At 44.1% G+C, this 20,829-nt stretch overlaps 1 protein-coding gene across 1 annotated transcript in view; it reads right to left on the bottom strand.

The window, feature by feature from the left end:
* Positions 1-20,829, bottom strand: part of LOC140390270 (complement C4-B-like) — a 143,879-nt gene that overhangs the window by 106,630 nt on the left and 16,420 nt on the right. The window contains exons 4-10 of the mRNA XM_072475292.1: positions 20,702-20,772; positions 20,079-20,164; positions 18,988-19,070; positions 17,237-17,324; positions 15,566-15,671; positions 14,017-14,143; positions 11,129-11,244 (exon numbers count right to left, since the gene is read on the bottom strand). Of these exons, the coding sequence (XP_072331393.1) occupies positions 11,129-11,244; positions 14,017-14,143; positions 15,566-15,671; positions 17,237-17,324; positions 18,988-19,070; positions 20,079-20,164; positions 20,702-20,772 (677 nt within the window). The remainder of the gene's footprint in view (positions 1-11,128; positions 11,245-14,016; positions 14,144-15,565; positions 15,672-17,236; positions 17,325-18,987; positions 19,071-20,078; positions 20,165-20,701; positions 20,773-20,829) is intronic.

Raw genomic sequence — 20,829 nt, 5'->3', positions numbered from 1 at the left:
TATGTGTTAGCCACCATGTTACTGAGTTCAGAACAATTGTCGACTCTTGTTGAATATTTTAGGAAATGCAGATGGAAACTGGCTTAAATATTTATTTTGTTTGCTTTAATTGCAATGTCCTATCAAATATTATACACTCAGGTTCCTCAGACAGCCCCTTCCAAACCCACGACCACAGCCAATCTCGAAGGACATGAGGAGAAGACACTAGGGAACCCCAACACCTGGAAGTTCGCCTCCAGGTCACTTACCACCCCGCCTTGGAAATATATCGCCGTTCCTTCGCTGTCACTGGGGCAACATCCTGCAACTCCCTCCCAACAGCACAGTGGGTGTTCCTACACCTGAGGGACCGCAGCGATTCAAGAAGGCACTTCACCACCACCTTCTGAAGGGCAACTAGGGCTGGGCAGTAAATACTGGCCTAACCAGCGACGCCCACATCCCGTAAATAAATAAATAACATCTCTTGGTGGCCGGTACAAAGAAGATCATAGAATAGAATCTCTACAATGCAGAAGAAGGCCATTCGGTGCAATGTGTCTGCACCGACCGAAAGAGCAGGTGAAACAGCGCCCTCTAACAACACCCCCTCTCACCACCCAGGCTGCCAAACACTCCTTGGTGAAAAATAGCTTGCTTATATTTTCCGAAACTAACTATACAGTATTTGCTGCTCACATTGTGCTCTCCTTTACAAATGGGAGACCAAAGTCTCAGTCCGCTTTTTGGAACGCATTCACTCCGTCACAAATATAATTCTGAGTTTCTAGTCTTAAGCCATTTTAATTTATCTTCCCATTCTGGCACATCAGTCGCCTGACTCTATTAGAAGCAGGTCCACTAGGCTGTGCATCATATTTCGATTACGCACTTGGCAACACTTTCCATACATTGAGTTCAGCATCTTTGAATCAGAGACACCGCTGTATTTTCTTGGCCAACTGGTGCCTCTCATCGTTCTGCTACAATCGTTTTTTAAAAACCAATTCTGGATCATACTTTGTTCCTATACAACCTAGGTTGTTTCAAGGAACGATTGAGGAAACTACCGAGGTTCCGATCATCATACCGCAATCCAAGCTGGTGACAGGAGTGGTGCCAGAGGTTTGGAGGACTGCCAGATTTTCACCGTTGTTTCAAAACAGGGTGGAGGAACAACCGGCGTCAATGCAGGGACGTTAGCTGAACCTCGGCCCTGCAGAAAGTGTTGGAATCATTTCTACGGGACAGCATAAGCCCTGTTGAGAAAGACACAGATTAATTGAGGGAAGCCTTCGTGGACCTCTTGAGCGGGGCCATGTCTGACTAATATGTTTGATTGTTTTTAGGATGTCACATGTAGGATTGAAGAGAGCAGTGCAATGGTCCTGTTTTACCTGGCTTTTTGAAGAGGCCTCACATGGTAGGCCACTTCGGAAACTAATATAGCATGGAAAATTGGATACAGTATTAACTTTGTTGCAAGAAAAAAAGGGCGACAACCGTTATCATGTGATTCCGCGGGGTAAGTACTCGGTCCCATGCTTCTTGCAATTTATAATGATCATTTGGGCTCAAATCTAGGAGGCAGGTGATACAAATAATTCGCAGTGTAGTTTCTAGCGAGGACGAAAACTCTCGCCATAGGAAGTTAGCAAAATAAGATATTGGAACATGAGTAGGCCATTTGACCCCTCGAACCTGCTCCATGGTTCAATAAGATTATGATTGACCTTTTCCCTCAATGCTATTTTTCCACCCTAAACCCTTGATATTAATGCCGAGACTAGAAATGTATTGATCACTTTCTTGAACATATTCACCTGCTGCATCAAGTACTGACCTCCGGGTAGAGCAAACATTCACTATCCTCTGACTGAAGAAAGTCCTCCTCATCTTGATTCTAAATTGCCTCCTACTGATTTTCAGAATGCCTTTCTTAGTTCTGAGCTCCCTCCCCCTCTCCCAGCCAAGAGTAACAACATTCCTGCATCTATCCTGCCGAACCATGTAAGCATTTTTTATGTTTCAATGAGATCACTTCTCGTGATTCTAAACTCGACAAAATACAGGCCTCGTATCTTCTCATAGTATAACCCTGCCATCGCATAGGTCCATCTGGTGGTCTTCTTGCATTCCCTCCATGGTAATACACGCTGCACTAGGTAAGAAATCAACCTGCACACAAAACCCCAATTGCGGCCTCACCAAAGATCTACACAGTTTCAGCATGGCATCTTTACCCCGAGACTGCTGAAAAATATAGATGGTCTGACCTGTTGGGCGGTTAAGTGGAAAATGCAAGTAAAACTGGAGAGCGTCAGTTTCTGCATCTTGAGAATTCCAACAAGATATGGACATATGCAACAAATAGTGCTGTACTCAACGGTGTTGTAAAACAGAAGGGACGTAAAGTCAATTTCAATAGATCCTGAAGGACAGCAGGACAGAGCGACTAAATGGTTAATAAGGCACATGGCATAATTTCATTTCTTAGCCGAGGCATAGATGGAAGGGTGAGAAGGGTATGCCACAAGTCTATACGACAGTCGTTAGACCATGTAGAGCTCTGCTCACCACATTACAAGCAAGAGGTGATTGCAGAGGAACGCAAATGGAGCACATTTGTGAGGGTGACGCCGGATTGGAAATGTTTAACCATGAGTTAATATTGCATAGGCGAGGGTTGTTTTTGTTCGATTGGAGAAGGCGGAGGAGGTTAAGGGTCACTTAAGTGGTGCACTTAATATTATGAGTTGCCTAGATAGAGTAAATATGGGCGACATTATTAGATGGGTCGACGCCAGGGAGAACAGTCCCAGTGCACTTGATAGACGATTAGAGGGAGATTCAGAAACATTTTATTTTCACCCAGTAGGTGCTGGGAACAAAAGGCTGACTTCCTGAATGTATATTACAGGCAGCAATGCTCATCATATTTCAAAGTACTTGGATTTACGGCTTTGGGCCAAATTCAGGAAGGTGGCAGAGGGCAGTAGAGCGGAGCTGCTGATTGGTGTTACGAGGGAAATTTGCATACCTCCGTCGTGGTCACCCTAAATTGCAGGTGCACCTGAGCTAAAGACCCTAGCTGTTCGAGTGAAGACAAGCATCCAGCAGAGGGCAGTAGAGCGGAGCTGCTGATTGGTGTTACGAGCGAAATTTGCATACCTCCGTCGTGGTCACCCTAATTTGAAGGTAGTTTGTGGAGGAGCTGTTGTCAAGTGACACTTAAACCCGAAACACTTCTTCAGTGTTTCCCTCCCTACCCCCTCCTCTAACCAAAAAAAACAACCGCTGTGAAGATCAAGAAGAAGGCTCGAGGTCAGTGACTGGTAAGTAGTGTTTCTGTTTTCTTTTCATTGGTATATTGATATATTTTTTCTTCGTTGTTTATTTATTTATTTAATTTTTGGGGGTAAATTGTAATTGCTGAAGTTAACCGAAGGTTTAAGACATGGCAGGAGATCTCATACCCGTGCCATGCTCCTCGTGTGCGATGTGGGAGCTCAGGGACACGTCCACTGTCCCTGGCTCCTTCACGTGCAAGAAGTGTGTCCAGTTGCAGCTCCTGTTAGACCGCTTGACGGCTCTGGAGCTGCAGATGGACTCACTTTGGAGCATCCGCGATGCTAAGGATGTCGTGGATAGCACGTTTAGCGAGTTGGTCACACCGCAGGTGAAAGATACTGAGGGAGATGGAAAATGGGTGACCAAAAGACAGAACAAGAGGAGGAAGGCAGTGCAGGTGTCCTCTGCGGTCAACTCCCTGCAAAACAGATATACCGCTTTGGATACTGTTGAGGGAGATGGCTCACCAGGGGAAGGCGGCAGCAGCCAGGTTGATGGCACCATGACTGGCTCTGCTGTGCAGCTGGGCAGGAAGAAGAATGGCCGGGCTATAGTGATAGCGGACTCAATTGTAAGGGGAATAGACATGCGGTTCTGCGGACGCAATCGTGACTCCAGGATGGTATGTTGCCTCCCTGGTGCAAGGGTCAAGGATGTCTCGCAGCGGTTGCAGGACATTCTGGGGGGAGGGGGGGGGGTGAACAGCCAGCTGTTGTGGGGCACATAGGCACCAACGATATAGGTAAAAAACGGGACGAGGTCCTACAAGCTGAATCTAGGGAGCAAGGAGTTAAACTAAAAAGTAGGACCTCAAAGGTAGTAATCTCAGGATTGCTACCAGTGCCACGAGCTAGTCAGAGTAGGAATGTCAGGATAGATAGGATGAATGCGTGGCTCGAGAAATGGTGCAAGAGGGAGGGATTCAAATTCCTGGGACATTGGAACCGGTTCTGGAGGAAGTGGGACCAGTACAAACCGGACGGTCTGCACCTGGGCAGGACTGGAACCGATGTCCTGGGGGGGGGGGGGGGGGGGGGTGTATTTGCTAGAGCTGTTGGGGAGAGTTTAAACTAATGTGGCAGGGGGATGGGAACCGATGCAGGAAGTTGGAATGTAGTAAAACAGGGACAGAAACAAAAGGCAGTAAGGGGGAAATTGTAAGGCAGAGAAGCCATAGTCAAAAATCAAAAAGGGCGACAGTTCAAGGTACAGTGACTGAGGGGAACTCAGTGAATAGGACCAGGAATACTAAAAGGAATAAAACGGGAAGTGAAAACATTAATGGTAAGCGACGCGGCAGGTTGTTACATGAAGATATGGGTTCAAAGACAAGGAAAATTAGGAGAAAAGTTAAAAGGAAATATAACTTAGGAGAGGTTACTGATCGAGGTGTTAAGATTCAGAACAAAGGTAAAAAAGCAAACATAAGTGTACTTTAGCTGAATGCTCGTAGTATTCCGAATAAGGTAAATGAGTTGATGGCGCAAATCATCGTGAATGACTATGATTTAGTGGCCATTACTGAAACATGGTTAAAGGATGGTCACAACTAGGAATTAAATATCCGAGGGTATCAAACGATTTGGAAGGACAGAATGGATGGTAAGAGAGGTGGTGTAGTTCTGTTATTTAAGGATGACATCCGGACAACAGTAAGGGATGACATCGGTGCTATGGAGGATAAGGTTGAATCCATTTGGGTGGAAATCAGGAATAGTAAGGCGAAAAAGTAACTGATAGGAGTAGTCTATAGGCCACCAAATAGTACCATTATGGTGGGCAGGCAATAAACAAAGAAATAACTGATGCATGTAGAAATGGTACAGCAGTTATCATGGGGGATTTTAATCTACATGTCGATTGGTTTAACCAGGTCGGTCAAGGCAGCCTTGAGGAGGAGTTTATAGAATGTATCCTCGATAGTTCCCTAGAATAGTATGTAATGGAACCTACGAGGGAACAAGCGGTCCTAGATCTGGTCCTCTGTAATGAGACAGGATTGCTTCAGGATCTCATAGTTAGGGATCCTCTCGGAAGGAGCAATCACAGTATGGTGGAATTTAAAATACAGATGGAGGGTGAGTAGGTAAAATCAAGCACTAGTGTTTTGTGCTTAAACAAAGGAGATTACAATGGGATGAGAGAAGAACTAGCTAAGGTAGACTGGGAGCAAAGACTTTATGGTGAAACAGTTGAGGAACAGTGGAGAACCTTCCAAGTGATTTTTCACAGTGCTCAGCAAAGGTTTATACCAACAAAAAGGAAGGACGGTAAAAAGAGGGAAAATCGACTGTGGATATCTAAGGAAATAAGGGAGAGTGTCAAATTGAAGGAAAAAACATACAAAGTGGCAAAGATCAGTGGGAGACTAGAGGACTGGGAAACCTTTAGGGGGCAACAGAAAGCTACTAAAAAATCTATAAAGAAGAGTAAGATAGATTATGAGAGTAAACTTGCTCAGAATATAAAAACAGATAGTAAAAGTTTCTACAAATGTATAAAACAAAAAAGAGTGGCTAAGGTAAATATTGGTCCTTTAGGGGATGAGAAGGGAGATTTAATAATGGGAGATGAGGAAATGGCTGAGGAACTGAATAGGTTTTTTGGGTCGGTCTTCACAGTGGAAGACACAAATAACATGCCAGTGACTGATGGAAATGAGGCTATGACAGGTGAGGACCTTGAGAGGATTGTTATCACCAAGGAGGTAGTGATGGGCAAGCTAATGGGGCTAAAGGTAGACCAGTCTCCTGGACCTGATGGACTGCATCCCAGAGTGCTAAAAGAGATGGCTAGGGAAATTGCAAATGCACTAGTGATAATTTACCAAAATGCACTAGACTCTGCGGTGGTCCTGGCGGATTGGAAATGAGCAAACGTGACACCACTGTTTAAAAAAGGAGGTAGGCAGAAAGCGGCTAATTATAGGTCAGTGAGCTTAACTTCGGTAGTAGGGAAGATGCTGGAATCTATCATCAAGGAAGAAATAGCGAGGCATCTGGATGGAAATTGTCCCATTGGGCAGACGCAGCATGGGTTCATAAAGGGCAGATCGTGCCTAACTAATTTAGTGGAATTTTTTGAGGACATTAACAGTGCGGTAGATAACGGGGAGCCAATGGATGTGGTATATCTGGATTTCCATAAAACCTTTGACAAGGTGCCACACAAAAGGTTACTGCGTAAGATAAAGATGCATGGCATTAAGGGGAAAGTAGTAGCATGGATAGAGGATTGGTTAATTAATAGAAAGCAAAGAGTGGGGATTAATGGGTGTTTCTCTGGTTGGCAATCAGTAGCTAGTGGTGTCCCTCAGGGATCAGTGTTGGGCCCACAACTGTTCACAATTTACATGGATGATTTGGTGTTGGGGACCAAGGGCAATGTGTCCAAGTTTGCAGACGACACTAAGATAAGTGGTGAAGCAAAAAGTGCAGAGGATACTGGAAGTCTGCAGAGGAATTTGGATAGGCTAAGTGAATGGGCTAGGGTCTGGCAGATGGAACACAATGTTGACAAATGTGAGGTTATCCATTTTGGTAGGAATAACAGCAAAAGGGATTATTATTTAAATGATAAAATATTAAAACATGCTGCTGTGCAGAGAGACATGGGTGTGCTAGTGCATGAGTCGCAAAAAGTTGGTTTACAGGTGCAACAGGTGATTAAGAAGGCAAATTGAATTTTGACCATCATTGCTAGAGGGATGGAGTTTAAGACTAGGGAGGTTCTGCTGCAATTGTATAAGGTGTTAGTGAGGCCACACCTGGAGTATTGTGTTCAGTTTTGGTCTCCTTACTTGAGAAAGGACGTACTGGCACTGGTGGGTGTGCAGAGGATATTCAGTAGGTTAATCCCAGAGCTGAAGGGGTTGGAGCACGAGGAGAGGCTGAGTAGACTGGGACTGTACTCGTTGGAACTTAGAAGGATGAGGGGGGATCTTATAGAAACATACAAGATTATGAAGGGAATAGATAGGATAGATGCAGGCAGGTTGTTTCCACTGGCGGGTGAAAGCAGAACTAGGGGGCATAGCCTCAAAATAAGGGGAAGTAGATTTAGGACTGAGTTTAGGAGGAACTTCTTCACCCAAAGGGTTGTGAATCTATGGAATTCCTTGCCCAGTGAAGCAGTAGAGGCTCCTTCATTAAATGTTTTTAAGATAAAGATAGATAGTGTTTTGAAGAATAAAGGGATTCAGGGTTATGGTGTGGGCCCAACACGGGCAGGAAAGTGGAGCTGAGTCCACAAAAGATCAGCCATGATTTCATTGAATGGTGGAGCAGGCTCGAGGGGCCAAATGGCCTACTCCTGCTCCTAGTTCTTATGTTCTTATGTAAATAGGTAGTATTTCGTCCACTGACACCACCAAGGGCTCACAGTCTCTTTCTGTGCTGTAAATGTTCCATGGCACTATCATACTATGGTGACACACAAACAATGCCCTTTCCCATGCACTATTATCCCTGTGTCACTTAATAATTTCTACTTCCATTCTTCCACCAACCTTTCATTTCCCTCCTCCTCACTCAGCTTCCTGGCTCTCCAGTTGCTTATAACCACCGAACGCCGAACTGCTTCCAGTTTACATCAAGGATTATCGACTTCAAATTTTAACTCATTCCTTTCTCTAGAATTGTTGCCTGGCCTGCTGACTACGTGCAGTATTAGCTGTTTTAAAAATTATTTTTCATAAATTATTCATTGCCCCCCCCCCTCCCCGCACTATTTCAAATCTGTCAACTAACCATTAGCCATGAAGTTTTCAAGCGAAATATTACTGCCACCTCATGGTGTTCTTTTTTATGTATGGCAGGCATGAATGGATACTATTTTTGGTATAATGGCTTGTCAAAACATAAGATCCTTTGCTTCTCGATACAGTCATATTTTGCAGTCACATTGAAATTTACAGATTGAATGCTTGGACGTTCTGGTTCCCCATGGTAATCCTGTAGGTTAACCAGAAACACACGCGAACAGATAAACAAGAAGCAAGAGTAGGACAGTTAGCGCACAGAACCCACTTCTCCATTTAATACGATCATGGCTGACCTGACAGCAAACTCAAATCTACATCCCCATTAAACCCTCCATCCGATAACCTATCACCTCTTTGCGTATCAAAAATCTGTCTCCACCCGTCTTAAAAGTATTTCAAAGATGCTGATTCTAACCCTAACCCTAACCACCTTCTCAGGAAGTGAGCTCTAGAGACTCACGACTCTCTGAGAGAGAACACAACATATCCGTTTCTAATTTTTAAATGGGCGAGTCCCTTATATTTAAACAGTTTTCCCCAGTTGTAGATTCGCCCGCAGGAGGAAACATCATCTCCACATCCATCCTGTCAAGATCCTGTCAAATGCTGGATAGGGCACCTGCATCACTGGGATTTGCGGCGAACCTCCACCAAATTTATTTCATGCAATCAAGAAGCCGAGTGGAAATTTCAACTGAATGCTTATGGTGGGCACTGTCGCACAAATAAGATTGCTTCAATGCAGCAGCTATGTACACGTTTGACTGTGCCCTGAATTTAGTTCCCCAGGTGGTGTGCCCCTATAACCCCACTTCCCCCACCGCACACTTAGAGCGGCTGGAGAACGTGTGGGGGAGGTCCAACGCAATAGACAGTTGGACAAATTCTGAGCAAACAGTTAGAGTCAATAGGGGTAAAAGGTTTATCATGTTTAACCAATTTAGTGGAGTTATTTGGAGATGTCACAAGTGATAAAGGGTCCGGTCGATGCACTGCACTTAGATTTACGGAAGGATTTGATAAGATACCACACTAAATATTATTGTGCAAAATAAAACTGCGTGGTGTAGTGGGTACATATTGGCATGGACTGAAGATTGGCTAGCTAACAAGAAAGAGAGAGTTCGCTAAAACCGATCTTTTTCTAGTTGGCAGTATGTGACGAACAGTGTGCCACCTAGTGTTAGACATTTATCTCAATGACTTTGATGAAGAGACTTTAGGTCTCGTTGCTAATTTTGCCGACGACAGAAAGACTGGTAGGAAAGTAAACTGTGAAGAGGATGTAAGGAGGCGATGAAAAGGGACATAGATAATGTTAAGTTGGTGGGCAAAAACCTGGCAAATGGAGAACAACGTGAGCAAATGTGCAATTGTCCATTTTGACAGGAAAAATAAAAAATAAGCTTACTATTTAAATGGTGTAAGATTTCAGAGCACTGAGGTGCAAAGGGACGTGGGTGTCCGATTGCATGAATCACCGAAGGCTCGTCAGGAACAGCCATCAGGAAAGATGTTGTCACTTGTTGTGAAGTAGAATGATTATTTTGGTACCGAGCTTATGCTTCAGTTGTCTAGGGCATTGGTGAGATCACATTCCGATTACTGTGCACAGGATTGGTTTCCCTATTAAAAGAAAGGTGTAAATGCATTAGGGGCAGTTCAGGGGAGGTTAACTAGATTAATACCAGGGATGGGCAGATTCTCTTCTGAGTTTGAAAACGGTTTGTATCCACGAGATTTTGCAAGAGTAAGAGGCGACTTTATCAAAAGCTTTCAAACTCTGAGGGGTATTGACAGGGAGTAGATGGAGAGGATGTTTCCTCTTGTTGGAGAATCTACAGCTATGGGTGACTGTTTGAAACAAGAGGTCGTACATTTAAGACAGAAATGTTTTCTCTCAGGCGGCCGTGAGTTTCTGTAACTTCCGTTCTCAAAAGGCAGTGCAAATAATATCTTTGAATACTGTCGAGGCAGAGTTTTCGAGATTCTTGATTAACGAGGGGAGGGGTTGAAAGGTTATGGGCGGGGTATAAGGCAGAAATCTGGAGTTGAAGTTACAATCAGATGAACCACGATCTTATTGAATGGCGGAGTAGGCTCCAGCGACCGAATGGCCTTCTCCTGCTCCTAAATTGGACTATCGGTAGTTTGCACAAGGGCCGGACCTTCCGCGGGATTCTGTACCCCCAAAGGTGGAAATACGCTTCCGAGAGCTGCTGGTTAATGAGAGGCCGATAGCCCTCTATTGCCGACAACTGCATTGGAAGCAGTTGCCGCTTGGGACTGTCCAACGCCCAGCCAGAGAGCCGCCCCTAACTCCCGGAAGGTGCGTAGGATGGGATGTGGGACGGGATAATACGTGTTAAGCGGCTCAACAGTGCCAATGTATGGGATTCGCTCGTCAGTCCTCCCCGCTCCTACCAAAATGGATCCAGTTTTCCAATTGCAGGAATTCAGGGCGGGGACTCCCATTCACTTGCCCCTCCTTCCCCCTTTGCCTGCTAGCATGCTCAATCCGGGGGCTTCAATGAAAATCTGCCCTATTCTTCAGGGACGTCGTGTGATCAGTGGCTGGGAAATTGAAATGCGAGGCTAGAATATTTGCAAATCATCATTTGATGATCGGCCCTGAAGGGTTGTCAATCGTCAACATCCCATTACTCCATTGCCAGTAATAGTGTTCCAAGTCGACAATATTTTTAAAAATTAATTCATGGTATGTGGACGTGCTGCCTAGGTCTCCAATTATTTCCCATCCGTAATTGCCCTTGAGAAGGTGGTGATTAACTGCATGCTTAAAGCTCTGTAGTCCTTGTGGTGTAGGTGCATCCACAGTGCTGTTGGAGAATGAGTCTCAGGACATTGACCGAGCGACAATTAAGGAACGGCCGTTACATTTCCAAGTCAGCATGATGAGTTACTTGTCATTCTTTAATTTCTTCCTACCAGTATCCCTCGCCTTTACTGAGCACAAAACATGCAGACGTTAGTGAAGAGTTACATGCTTCAACCCGCTGTATCGATATTTACCAGCACAGTAAATGGAACTCTGGGTATAAAGTAGCCAGTTGTCTTTGATAAATCGATCACATATGGCGAGGAGACAAATTTAATGTTTCTGAGTTCGACTTCCTCCATTTGTCCACCTGTACGACAAAGCAGAATGCATTTATTTTAATTTGTTATTGTATTTCTATTATTCGTTTCGTTTCAAACTATTGATATTTTTCTTTCATTTTGTTAATCCAGGGGCCATGGGCTGAAAAACCACGAGTGATGTTTAATTGCAGAGACTGCGTTTGGTTGCAGAGGCGTAGTGGTATTGTCGCTGAACCCCCAACCCACAGAATATGAATTCAGTTAAAACAAGTAGTCGAAAGATGACCACGAAGCAATTGTTGCCATCTGATGAACTTGAGGGAAGGAAATCTGACTTCCTTACCAGGTCTGGACTACATGTCACTCCAAATCTACACCAGTGTGGTTGACTCTTAAATGCCCTTAGGTATGGACAACAAATGCTGGCCCAGTTCACATCCAACCCATGAACGAAAAAAAAAGATTTTAAAAACAATTCTGTTAAGTAAATTCACCCGATAACTACATTACTGATGCACCAATCGCAATTGATAAAATTAAACTGACAATACTCCTTCTCCCGCCATTGGATGCCACACCAGCTGAGATGAAAACAATGCACAAGAACCATCATGAGTCGGCAGCCATTTAATTGCTTATAAATATTTTTTCTTAATTATTTCATGGGATGTGGGGTCGCTGAGAAGCTTGGCATTTATTACCCATCCCTAATTGCCCACTTGAACTGAGTAGTCTGTTGGACCGTTGCAGAAAGCAGATCCCCAATATAGTGTGTCTGGAGTTACTGTAGTCCAGAACAGCTAAGAATGGCAAATGCCCTTCCGAAAGAAAGTTAATTGAAAAAAATAATAATTCACGGCATGTGGCTGCGCTGGCCAGGTCAGCATTTATTGTCCATCCCATGCTGGCGGGGTGGAGAGCTGCTTTCTTGAATTGCTGAAGTTGACGGGAATTGATGTCAGATTCGTGGTCATTATTCCTAAGAGTACCTTTCAATTCCAGAGTTTATTAGTTTAATTTAAACTCCACCAGTTGCCATAGCGGGTTTCGAGTCCATGTCTCCAGAATATTAGATTGGGCCACTGGATTAATAGTCCAGTGGCACTCCCACAGGGGCACCAACTATTTTGATTAAACTAAATCCCCTGAATGAAATAAACTGAAGAACAAAGTAAAATGGGGAACTCCTTAAAGTAACACCTCCTTAAACAAAAAGCAAATCGCAAACTAAACTTAAATCGTCAAACTAAAATGTGATGAAAAGTGTCAATAAGACACCCTTGTCTCTGGGGTTCCCAGAGGTCACAGATAGCCTCAATAATGCCCGTGGACACCGCATGCTTCCTCTCCAGAAACACCCGGCTATGAATGAAGCCGCGAGACCACAGGGCTCCATTCCCCCCACGTGGTATAGCAATACGAAAGTAAAGGGATTTGGTTATCAACGTAATAACAGCATGCTGACAATGACAATTTGGGGCCCCACCTCTCGGTAACGAACTGGCGCTCCTTGAATATGAGGCTTGGGGTTTCCAGCTGCGTTTTTCCACAATTTTAGATTGGAGCACAAGCAAGGAGGATCCCAGCTCTCCACAGATTGGAACAAAAAACAGCGTGGTGAAGCGGCTGGCAGGTTACGCTTAGGTTAAATAAAGATGCCGACCAACAGGAAGGAAAATTTGAGACAATGAAAGAGGATGAGAATGGTCAACATATGGTGAAAAGGCAGATGTGTTTCTGCCAAGGATCACGGATGATGATTCCATATTTATAGATCTAGAACTGAGATTAGGAGAAATTACTTCTCGCAGAGGATGGTGAATTTGTGGAACGTGCTGCCCCATAGTGCAGTGGAATCAGAATCATTAAATGGTTTCAAGAAGAAGATAGACATATTTCTGATTTTAAAAAACGAGTTAAAATGATATGGGGGACAAGTAGGCAGGTGGATCTCAGGCCAGGAAGAGCCCAGCCGTGATCTGATTGATTGGCGAAGCAAGCTCCAGGGGCTTATTTCTGCTCCTAATTCCTATCTTCCGATATTGTTACCGGCTATCAGTAACTTCTTCCAATGACCTTGCATCATTATTGGAAAGTGAGAATGAATTTAAAGACACTGAGGAAAAGAAGGAAGACCAGGTTGTAACAGGACCTATCAAATTAGAAGCCTGGGACGCATTTCCTTGTAATAATGTTTTGCCATGAATATTAGCACAGTACCCATCCTCTCCCAACCTAATTTCAGGTTTAGGCATTAGAACCCCGCTGTTATTATGCCCGGGACCTATGTGCGTGCACTGTGTAATCCTAGTTCGTCACATTGCACCACAGTCTCTGCAACCAGCCGAACGTGATGCCACATAATGACGAAAAAAAGGAAACATTAAATAAGTGTACCAGCTGAAATAAAAAATCAAACCAATGTTACCTTGTAGCCTGAGGATTGCACGGTGTGGCAGGGCTACAGTCAAAGCGCATTTCTGCTTAACTGCTGGTAACGAGATGGCAGTCATCTGGGCCATCCTGTCAAAATCTCAGAAGTGCAATTTGTGCAGTTCTCTGGGTGTCGAGAGGCGAATACAGCATGGCACTGCACACGACAATATTTCAGGTCACCTCCACCACCCCGGCCCTCCACCCCCCTTGTTTAAGCCACAGACCATCCTGCCTTCCGTGTTCTCTATTGCTGATCGGTAGTTGCCACACGGATAGGATGCGATCTACCAACATATTTCAGGATAGTTATGGGCCCACGACTACTTAAGCCACATGTTGAGAAAGTCCAGTAAAAGCACGTAAAGGTGGAATCAGACACTTACTTGATGTTTCAAAAACAGTTACCGCCATGTAAAGACGGTGCCCCAAAAGATCATCAATTTGCAAAGGTTTGATTTTGCCTGAGAGATCTACTGTTGTTAGGGAGGACGCCGCCTCTCCGTCCTTGAGCTGGAAATGAGAATCAATGTGCACATTAGCCGATCCTAATTCAATGGCCTTGATTTTCCCACATTTGTTCCTCTTTGCATCGGGTTCCCAAATGGCTTACGAGGCTTTGCCCTAAAAACATCGTTGAACTCTTGATGCAGAATTTAACCCCAGATCACGCAGCCTAAACGGCGCTTAAATCAAGCAGCTGACTGTGACATTTCGGACGGGCTTCTCGAGCCTGAGGGTAACGCAACAAACGCGCGAATGCCTGGTAAACCACCAGGAGAACGGACGTTAAAAAACTACGGCGGGGTGAAAGAAGCAATGTAATGTCAGGTAAAAGTGACAATCCGCCGCCTATTTTCAAAGCCCTCCCGATTTTTATGATGCATTGAATTCAATGATTAATTAAATCCGGCCGGCCGTAAAACAAGCGAATGATTCACAGCTACCGCCAGTTCATAGAATCCCTACAGTGCAGACGGAGGCCATTGGGTTCATTGAGTCTGCACCCACTGTCCGAAAAATCATCCTACTTAGTTCCACCCACGCGCCCTTACTCGGCAAACCCGCATAACCTGCACACCTTTGGACATTAAGGGGGTAATTTTAGCACGGCCAATCCACCTAACCTGAACATCTTTGGACACTAAGGGAGCAATGTTGCAATGTTAGCACGGCCAATTCACCTAAACTGCACATCTTTGGATGCAAAGGAAAGTTTCACCCCGGTTGTGTTCATACTATGGCTGACTTACTTACATTAATGTTATGTTGCAGTACCCAATGAGTACCCTGGACGCAAAATGACGCACCTTGATTAACATGAATGATCTGAAAGCTATGGGTCTGAAAGATCATAGACATCGTATCAAAGCGAAGTGGTGGCTTGGTGGTTAGCACTGCTATCTCAAAGCGCCCGTGACCGAGGTTCAGTTTCTGCCTTTGGTGACTGTGTGGAGTTTGCACGTTCTCTCCGTGTCTGCGTGGGTTTCCACTGGGCGCTCCGGGTTCCCCCCACAGCCGAAGTTACGTGGATTGTCCACGAAATTGTGTCTCAGTGTCCACGAATGTGTAAGTTACGGGAATAGGGCAGGGAAGTGGGTCTAAGTAGGAAGATATTTCAGAGGGTCGGTGCAGACTCGATGGGCCGAATAGCCTAATTCTGCACTGTAGTGATTCAATGTATTACAGACACAAAAGGGGATTGTTCTATGTTGATATTCCGAATCTGTCAGCTTGATGTCTCAGTTCATTCCCTCTCCCCTTATATTCTAACAACGGCTTTATTTATTACGGTCATGATGTGTGCAAATTACTAAACCAGTGCAACCTGATTACACTAACTTTCTGATTAAAATAACGAATTGCCATTTCTCAAACAGTACTTTCTGTTCTTCTCCGCCGTTTACTGAAGTGGGGTAGTGGAGATACTCTCACCTGCAGTTGTTTTTCGAGTCCCCGTAGGTAGCTATTTTTGTCCGTTTCATCAATAATTCCGAATCTCACATATGCCATTCCTTCCACTGGTTTTCCGTATGTGTAGCTTAAACAAATACCCAGAGGTGCTTTACTTGAAATATATTCAACATCCACAGAACACAAAAGCCCAACGGAGCGACCCAACCCCACAGTTTTGGGTTTGGCTCCATCGCCTGTGCTGAGTTCCCAAAATGTTTCATTATTATCAACTCATGCAACATTGGTGGACAGAGTAACAGCTTTAACATTTTAGGTCTGTGACCTGATTTGTACCGAGAGTCACAATCACAAACCTAACTTTGCTCTTCTCAACACTGATGCGAGCAGGCGTTCGCAGTATTCCCAAAATTTTCTATTCCAACCCCCCCCCCCCCCCCACCCCCTCCATCTTTCCAGCAACTTTGATGTATAGCGTTTATCTTAGCCACTCTCCAAGTTTCGTCAGGTCCGCGCAAGTGAACTTGGAAAATAAATCTTAATACATTGATTCCTGCTTCATCAAAACCATGAATTCCCCACCCGACACCATCATTGGACGGGCCGTCAATGGAAGAGATGTATCTGCTCTGGTGGAAAACTGAGGCGCATGTTCTTTAGGTGATTAGGGCGCTAAATGCGACCTCGCCATTACCGCTCATTTCCCGACAATATTGAGCTCACGCCGAGTAGGGCTAATATTCCATTCGCGCTTGTGTGAGAACTAGCTGATGAAAATTGATCACACGTTGCAGAGCTTCCTGATTTTCATTCAGGGATTCATTTTAGATTCATAGGCGCTTGCAGCGCAGATGAAGGCTATTCGGCCTATCGCGCCCATGCCGCGCAAGAAAGATCTCACTACACTTAATCCTTAGTTTCCAGCTTTGGCCCATAGCCCTGGAGGTTACAGCAGCGCAAGTGAATATCTAAACCTTTCTTGAATTTTAGGAGAGTTTCTGAGTCATCCACCTTTAGGATAGTGGTTTCACCACTCCCACCACCCCCTGGGTGAAACAAATTCTCCTCAACACACCTTTCGACTTCTACCTCTTATGGTAAATCTATGTCCCTTGGTCATTGACCCCTCTGCTAATGGAAAAGGTGTCTTTCCTATCTACCATATCTATAGCCGTCATAATCTTCCATACGTCTACCAGGTCGCTGTTAACCTTCGCTGCCACAAGGAATTCATTCTCAGCCCATCCAATCTCTCCTCAAAACTCAGACCATCCAACCAGGCAGAACCCTACTAAATTTCCTCTGCGCCTTCTTCAGTGTAATCACACCCTTCATATAATGTGGTGACCACAACTGCACGCAGTGCCCCAGTTATGGCCTTGCCAGAGTTTTATACAGTTCCAGCATGACCATCCTGCTCTTGTACTCTGTGCATCGGCTAATAATAGTAGGTATCCTATATATCTTCTTAACCATCTGAATTATCTGCCCTGCCACCTTCAATGACTTGTGGATATGCACTACATGGTCCCTTTGATAGTCAGAACTTTCCAGGATCCTACCATTCACTGTGTAATCCTTTGCTTTGTTAGCCCTCCCCAAGGGCATTACCACACATCTTTCCGCGGTGAATTAAATTTCCTGTGCAAATAGAGCAAGCAGTATTGAACCCAATCATGGTGTTATACTCACTCTGCTGAAATTTTGAATCGGAACTCCTCCCTCGTTATAAGGTAAAACATTTCATTTGAGCTCACTTCGACTTTGAAGCTAGGGAGAACTTTGAAAGGTGATTTAATCAAATATAATCCCGAACGTATTTCTAGCAATAATATTCAATGGACATTATAATTCATACAACGAATCATGAAAGTGCCCACTTTGTTTATATTCCCAATTTGGCACATTAACCACAAAATAGTTGAACCTTTGGCGATAATCTAAGTTGTACAATAATAGACCATTCATGGGTTATATACCTTCCTCGGTTTTGCTTTCTTTTCTGGCCAACAGAATGTCGATTGGATGTTACATAGCTTAGAGTATCAGACACCCCTGAAATTACCCAAACAATAATTCACGTATCCACAAAAGATAATTCTATTCTAAAAGCTGAATATGATAATATTAGCGTGTGCATTAATGAATGCACGGATACATTTGAAATAACTTTGCCTTTGCGTTGCAATGGACAACGTGGCTGGTTTTATTTTACTGTGAGTGATTCAGTAACTCTCGTGACATTGAACTTTCCCTCCATTCTATATACTTCTGGGTGCTGGCTTCCATTGCAAGCAATGGAATGGGAATCTAGCCATATGGTTAATGGGTAGAGAGTGGTAATCAATCACCCTTTAACAGAATCACCCATAGTACAATAGCCCTCGCCATGTTTGTGCTTCTCTACACGAATGAAGCAGCAACATCTGATGCCAATACTTTCTTAAATCATTTCCACATGGTAGCCACACATTTGCATTGAAACCAAATGCTGCATGGATGGAGGGTTTAGGGAGGTAAGTAGCCAGGTAGGCATAGATATACGGATAGATGGAAGGAAGGAAGAAAGGACCCTTAGGCCAGCAATTGTTGAGTTTAGAAGGTAGCTGTCAGACACTTTCTTGAACCACTAAAGTCCCTGCAGTGTAGGTGCACCCACAGTACTATTGGGAACGGAGCTGCAGGGTTTTAACCCAGCGACAGTAATAGCACGGAGATATAGTTCCGCGTCTTGAGTCCAAGTCATGTGTCTTGGGGGGTAGTGAGCGGGGGCGGGACCTGCAGGTGGTGGTTTACCCATCAGTCAGCTGCCCTGGTCTCTGGATGGTAGAAGTGATGGGTCTGGAAAGTGCTGTGGAAGGAGCCCTGGTGAGCTGCTGCAGTTGCTGCAGTGCATCTCATAGATGGTGCACACTATCTATTGCGCAGATATATAGATCGTTTGGTAAGCCCTATGAGGGATTGGAGCTATTCAATTGAAGTTTCAAAGTGGAAAGTAGCCGATCCCAAGGTCAGCAATAAATTGGATTCACATTCGCTTGGCTGGCCAGTTGAAATAAGGAATGGTAGTCGATTGCACATCTGATCACATACTACCTGACCTACATTTCAATTTACTTCAATGAAGATGAAAATATTGGGGGGGGGGGGGGGGGGGGGTAATCTGTGCTGTTGCGTGGCAATGTGTGGCAGCCCGACCAAATACATTTCATGGAGCTTATTCCGCAAGAAAATAAAGGTAAACTTAGTTCCAGGCATGTGCATAAGTCGAAGGGCAAGTGTTCGATTAAAATTATTCTCCCTTAACTTTAAAATTGCTTGACAAAAATGTGCCGCCATCAAGAAACTGAGAATAATGCAAATGCCAATATTATCATATTTAGCTTTTAGAATAGAATTAATTATTCCCTCCCCTGCAACTTTGAGTATGAGAAAATAGTTACCGAATTGTTTCACCTCAAACTGCGCTGATACCATGGACATTGGCGATCCGCTAAACTGCGCCGCAATTCTCCAAATACCGGGCCTGTTTCGGAAAGTAAACAGAATGAATGTTCAGTATTTTCCCCAGCTGTACATTTTAACAGTTACCGCTGGATGTTAAGAAGATGCAGAAATTCTGCTCAGTTGGTGACATAAATCCACGCATTGTATCGGCCACCAATTCAGCAGCGTGTCTGATATGTAGTTCCCTGGAAGTTGGTGTGGATTATGTTTTTCAGAGGTTAGCTCTCTGATCTTGGCCTTCAAGCACGTTAATCGGGCTTGCTGACCCGCTTGGTCGCCCACTGCCCGGTAAGTTGTTGGCAGGTTTGGCCAGACCAAAGGGATGGTTTCAGCTCCAGTAATAATGATCATAATCTGTGTAGTTCGACAGACCTTGTTAGTTTATTTCGAAATGAGAGTGTGTCCTAATTTCCAATAAGTTTTTTACTCCCCCAAGAAGAAGCTTCTTACTCTGCAGTTCTAACATTGCACCTATGCCAGCCAGCGTGTCGAAAGTGCAGATCAGTCAGTTTCCCTAAGCCCTCTAAGTCTTCCTTGTATGTTCCAATGAGAACAGAGATTCACTTGTATACTATTTTGGGTTAAACAAAGGAAAGCTAATTAAACAACAAGGGACAAATTGGTGGAACAGCCGCTTAAAGGAATACTGCATTAAAATTAAATGGCAAAGGAAGTTTAAATGATTAAATCCCAATGTGATTAAAGTGGTTGATAAAACACCCAGTCCCCGTGATGTCCACCGGGCATCGAAGGCCTTCATTGGCATAGATTTTCAGTTTCAACAATTGAATAATGGAAACGTCTAATTGGTAGTAATAATTCAGCTGTTAAAATTAGTTGTTTGTGACATGGTCACCTTCTTTTCCATTGAGACAACACACGACTTCTCAGCACACTGCTTAAACAATGACCTCTGAGCAGGATAATCATGGGATCTAAAGTAACTTACCAGTTTCTTCGGAAAGTGTGTTTCGAAAATACATATGCCGAGTGAAAGTCTCACTTCGAAAACGATTTTATGACTTACTCTGCGATATCCGGGATCTTTAACCTCCGGCTGAACACTTTTCCAGACCGCATGAGCAAACTGGGGAACTGCACATTTCTGGAGTTCTAGTCAGGAAATGGAATAAGTTCACTTTTATGAATTAACCGAGCTCCACTCATATGTGCTGCTTGCAATTGGATCCCCTATTAAATTCGATGGCAAGTAAGTAACAGAATAATTACTGCAACATTCTCAATAATTATTTACAATTGTTATGGATAATCTGCCGATGAGGCATGGTTCCAAAATCTGATCTTTGCGGGTTTTGACTTATTTTGTACATCATTGATCACAAATGGCATAGCTGATATAGTTTACCAAGGGGTAAAGTAAAGTCCTCAAGCCCCAGATGTCCATAGGCTGCTTTCCCCTTTGAAGGGGAGAGCTGACTTATGGTGACTTAACCGGTGGTCCTCCACACCTCAGGGGAGGTTCAAGGTTGAAAAGGGGGACCCTTCTTGAGTCTATTGTTTTATGGTGCGTACTATACAAAGGTTCACATTGAAGCCAATGTGCTTTTGTCAAGTTGTATTAACGAAATTGGTGGGGGCATGCATGTAAGTCGTGCATTTCTGACAATATATAGTTCCGAAGGTACTCACGTATATCGTTATTTCAATATTATCGCTCACTGGCTTCATATAATGATCCAGAGTAAAGATCCTGTAGCGCACTGTACAGTGAAAGAAAATAAATGGATACATCATGAGCCAGGGCATTGGCGAAGCGA

The sequence above is a fragment of the Scyliorhinus torazame genome, chromosome 14, assembly GCF_047496885.1.
Source record: "Scyliorhinus torazame isolate Kashiwa2021f chromosome 14, sScyTor2.1, whole genome shotgun sequence".
Lineage (NCBI taxonomy): Eukaryota > Metazoa > Chordata > Chondrichthyes > Carcharhiniformes > Scyliorhinidae > Scyliorhinus > Scyliorhinus torazame.
The sequence above is the reverse complement of the archived record's forward strand: the minus strand, read 5'-3'. Positions and strand labels throughout refer to the sequence as shown.